This window comes from Silene latifolia, unplaced genomic scaffold (genome assembly GCF_048544455.1).
Source record: "Silene latifolia isolate original U9 population unplaced genomic scaffold, ASM4854445v1 scaffold_233, whole genome shotgun sequence".
Lineage (NCBI taxonomy): Eukaryota > Viridiplantae > Streptophyta > Magnoliopsida > Caryophyllales > Caryophyllaceae > Silene > Silene latifolia.
The window spans coordinates 92,777-97,204 of record NW_027413184.1 but is presented as its reverse complement, the minus strand read 5'-3'; the positions used below and the strand labels follow the sequence as shown (position 1 = coordinate 97,204).

The 4,428-nt window shown below is 42.3% G+C and overlaps 1 protein-coding gene across 1 annotated transcript; it reads right to left on the bottom strand.

The window, feature by feature from the left end:
- Positions 1-2,151: 2,151 nt before the first annotated feature.
- Positions 2,152-4,187, bottom strand: LOC141638927 (uncharacterized). The gene is made up of 2 exons (XM_074448107.1): positions 3,013-4,187; positions 2,152-2,713 (listed from the first exon to the last, which is right to left on the bottom strand). Exons 1-2 carry the CDS (start codon positions 4,185-4,187, stop codon positions 2,152-2,154), a joined length of 1,737 nt encoding a protein of 578 aa, XP_074304208.1.
- Between the last annotated feature and the right edge of the window lie 241 nt (positions 4,188-4,428).

Genomic DNA, 4,428 nt, shown 5'->3' with positions numbered 1-4,428 from the left:
GCAGGTATGCACACTCTTCTGTGTTCCGTTCTTTTTATTTGTGTCTTGCTTTCTTGAACTCTCATGACCATGACACATTTGACACAATTATTTTGTCATTTAGATGACACCCTTAACCATGTATACGTGCGAATTCAACTGATTCTTGGTTCAACTTTCCCTTTTTTCGAAAATATCAAGCCGAGTACGTCGAATATTTACTAAAATCGTCTTGAGAAAATCTGATTCATGATCTTAGAAGTTTGTGTTTGATTTACACCTGTATTTTAGACATTGTTGTCTAGAATTATGCCTCGGACTTGCGCTGCCGAACTATACGCCATTGAACCAATTTAGTTTGTAATTAAGACGAAAGTTCGCTTCTTGAGTCCCACGTGAGTAACAACCGGAGACGGGAGTGTACATGCCGGTGGGGTGAGATGATTTGGCTTGCTTTTATGACATTATAAATGGTGACAATCATGGGAGAGTGATAATACTAATAAAAATCCCATCTTCTTATCTGCGTTTTTCCTGCATGATAATTGTCCTTTTCCTAACAAAAAGTGGGAGTCTAACTGTGTATTAGTGTGCATGGCTTTATTTGGTTTTATGACGTCAGGAGTCAGTTGATGACCATCAACCAAATAAGAATTCCCTTAACATTCAATCTTTCGGTTAGTCATATTTGTGTTACTGACTGGAATAATGGCTTTGATTTTTTCTGTTCTGTCTTTTCTTTTACACTTTCCATTGCCAGCCAATTATTTGCCTCTACTAATTTGAGACATATGACTCACTTTTGTTTAATGGAACATAAGAGAATGCACATGGAGTCTTGACCCAATTTATCTTTTTTTGAAATATTTGCAGCAACAGGCCGAAGCTTCATTTGTATTCAGTGGGTCGAGATTGCAACATTAATTAGGAGTTTTATAAGGTCACATTGTTGTCTCTTCTTCACCTATTACGAATTATTATCGGAGCATACAATATATTATTTGGCACGTCCTTTTTTTTTTTTTTTTTGCTTTGCTTTCTATATTTTTCTTTGTTTGTTAGAGGGTGTATGCAGGTTCAGATTAAACCGCGGTCTATTTATCAACCTATGTGGATTCACTCCGGTCGGATCATTTCGATTCTCCTTTGGAGTTATCATGCAGTGTACCCGATTCGTCGACCGCATGATTTGAAGTTATTTCGGTGTCACGCAACGTACCCGATTCGTCGGATCATTTCGGTGTCACGCAGTGTACCCGATCCATTGACCGCATGAACATATGGAGGATACTCCGGTGGGATCATTTTGATTCTCCTTTGGAGTTATCATGCAATGTACCCGATTCGTCGACCGCATGAAGATTAGAGGCTACTCCGGTCGGATCATTTCGATTCTCCTTTGGAGTTATCATGCAATGTACCCGATTCGTCGGCTGCGAGAGAAAGAGACCGCAAGCTACTGAGTCAGATTATTTCGACTCTCTTAGGAGATGTCATGCATTGTACCTGACTCGTCGACTGCAAAAGGCTACGCAATGCATCAGGTTAATACATCAAGCTATTTGTCAAAGACATGAGGAAGAAGACATATATCCCAGATTATTGCAACACATTTTTGAAAAGTCTCTATTAACAATGACTTACATTTCTCTAAACCACAGAATTGCACTTAACAAGATCAAGACAACATAGTTTAAAGAGACATGATTTTTATTTGGAGGTGTGGCTGCGCTCGAGCTACATGTTCACTCAAGCTGTCTACGTACCTGCAGAGCACGAAGTGTACTTCACAAGATCAAGCCAACGTAGTTCAAATATGAATGGTGTTTGTTTGGAGGTGTGGCTGTACTTGAGCTACATGTTCACCCAAGTTGCCTACGTACCTATAAAGCACGAAGTACTTTACAACATCAAGCCGACGTAGTTCATAAAAGATGGAAGGATTTTTTTTTTGTGGCGGGGGTATGCAGTTTAACCTCTTGCTTAGGAGCTTTGGTGTGCAGTTTACGCTCTTGCTCAGGAGCCTTCATTGTTGAGCCTCAAGAATAGTAGCGCTTCAAGAATTTTCCGTTGATTGGACCGACACGCACACAGTCTTCATCAACAATCTTATAAGCACCATTTGTGTAGACTTCTTGCACCACGTAGGGGACATCCCACTTAGAGGTGAATTTACCAACGGGTTTGTGAGATGTGATGATTGCCCTTCGTACTACAAGCACCAGGTCTCCTACTTGGAAAGACCGATGACGCACCTTTTCTGTTGAATGCGCGTGACAACCTTGCTTGATAACATTGGAGCTTTTGTTGAGCCTCTAATCTTTTTTCATCGAGAGCTTCCAATTCTGCTAATCGCAATTTGTCATTTTCGTCATCCGTGAGTCCTTCTTGAATAGCGATGCGCAAGGAAGGGATCTGCAACTCTAATGGAAACACGGCCTCCACTCCATACACCAACGCATACTGGGTTTCTTGAGTAGGTGTTTTGTATGTGGTACGATACGCCCACAACGCCTCACCAATTCTATCATGCCAGTCTCGCTTCGACTTTGCTACTACTTTCTTCAGCAAGTTGCAAAGGGTCTTGTTGAAGGATTCAGCCAAACCATTTGCAGAAGCATTGTACATGGATGACTTGTATTGTTTGAACTTGAATTTTTCTCCCAGACTTGTCATCGGATGGTTGAAGAATTGTTTCCCATTGTCAGTTGTGATACGTTGAGGTACACCATATCTGTAGATGATTTGGGTTCGAATGAAGTCCACAACATTTTCTTTCTTCACTTCCCGTAGTGTGATGGCTTCTGCCCATTTTGAGGAGTAGTCAGTGGCAGCGAGGATATACTCGTGTCCATTTGAGGCCTTTGGAGTAAGAGGTCCCACAACATCAAGTCCCCAAGCTTCAAAGGGCCATGAAGAAATAGTAGGATATAACGGCTCCGACGGTTGGTGTATGAAGTTTGCATAGAACTGACAGGGTTCACATTTTTTTGCGAAGTCCATACAATCTTGTACCATGTTTGGCCAGTATACCCCATTCTCTTTACGCGATCATGAAGTTTAGGCCCAGATTGATGAGCGCCACAAATTCCAGAGTGGGCTTCATGCATTGCTTCAACAGCTTCGTCCTTGCTTAGACACCTCAACCATTCGCTTGAGAAAGAACGTCTGTAGAGCGTCCCTTTATAGTGAATAAACTTTGGAGCACGTCGACGTATCTCAACCTTGTGTCTGGGATCATCAGGTAATTTTTGGTGGTCCAAGAAATCAATGATAGGTTGACGCCAATCATCTTCATCAGCTGTGTAGACGCATATCATATTGGTTGTGTCTACATTTTCTTCTCCTTCAAGCAATGATACTGCCCAACGATTGCAGACTGGGACTTGCATAGACTCTTTTGTCCCCAGTGCCAAAGTGGCTGCAAGATTAGCAAGCGCATCAGCCAACTTATTGGCACTCCTCGGTACATGACCAACGTGGATGTCGTCAAGTTGATTCAGCAGTTGTAATGCTCGTTGATGGTAGGGAATCAAGTCTTCCTTTTTCACTTCATATTCACCAAGGACTTGGTTGACCACCAACTCTGAGTCTCCATAGATGTCCATATCCCTGACGCCTATTTTGATCGCCATTTGAAGGCCGAGTATGAGAGCTTGGTATTCTGCCATATTATTTGTGCACAACTGAGTGAGTGTAAATGCATATGGCATGGGATGATTTTGTGGAGTTACGAATACAACTCCAGCTCCAGCTCCATCTTGACTTGCAGCACCATCAAAGTACATTTGCCATGGGGGTAGAACGTCCACGTAGAAGATTTTTTCTCCTGGAAGGTCATCTGAAATGTCCCACTCTGCTGGTACTGGGTGATCAGCAAAGAAGTCGGCAATAGCTTGACCTTTCACAGCCTTTTGAGACACGAACACCAAGTCGTATTGCTTAAGTAACACTGCCCATTTCGCAAGTCTTCCAGATAACACTGGTCTTGAGAGTATGTACTTGATTGGGTCAACCTTTGAGACCACATGTATAGTATGTGCTTGCATATAATGCCTCAAATTTTGGATGGCAAACACCAATGCTAGACATATCTTCTCTATGGGAGAGTAATTTAATTCATATCCCACCAAGGTACGGCTCAAGTAGTAGAGTGCTCTCTCCTTGCGGTCTTCAATCTCTTGAGCACACATTGCCCCAGCGAGCATTCTTGTGCTGCGATATAGAGGACAAGTGGCTTTCCTGGAATTGGTGCCCCCAGCATGTTGGGGTTGGTGTCCTTAACAGTTAGTGCAAGGACTTATAAACCTCTAAAAGGATCAAATGGCATACTTTTGGTATTATTATCAGTTGATCCACGTTTATCAATAACGGTTGGCTTGCTAGATAAGTTTGACGTTATTGTCATACAGATGGCGGTGATCAACTGGTCCCTAAAAGTCACACCTA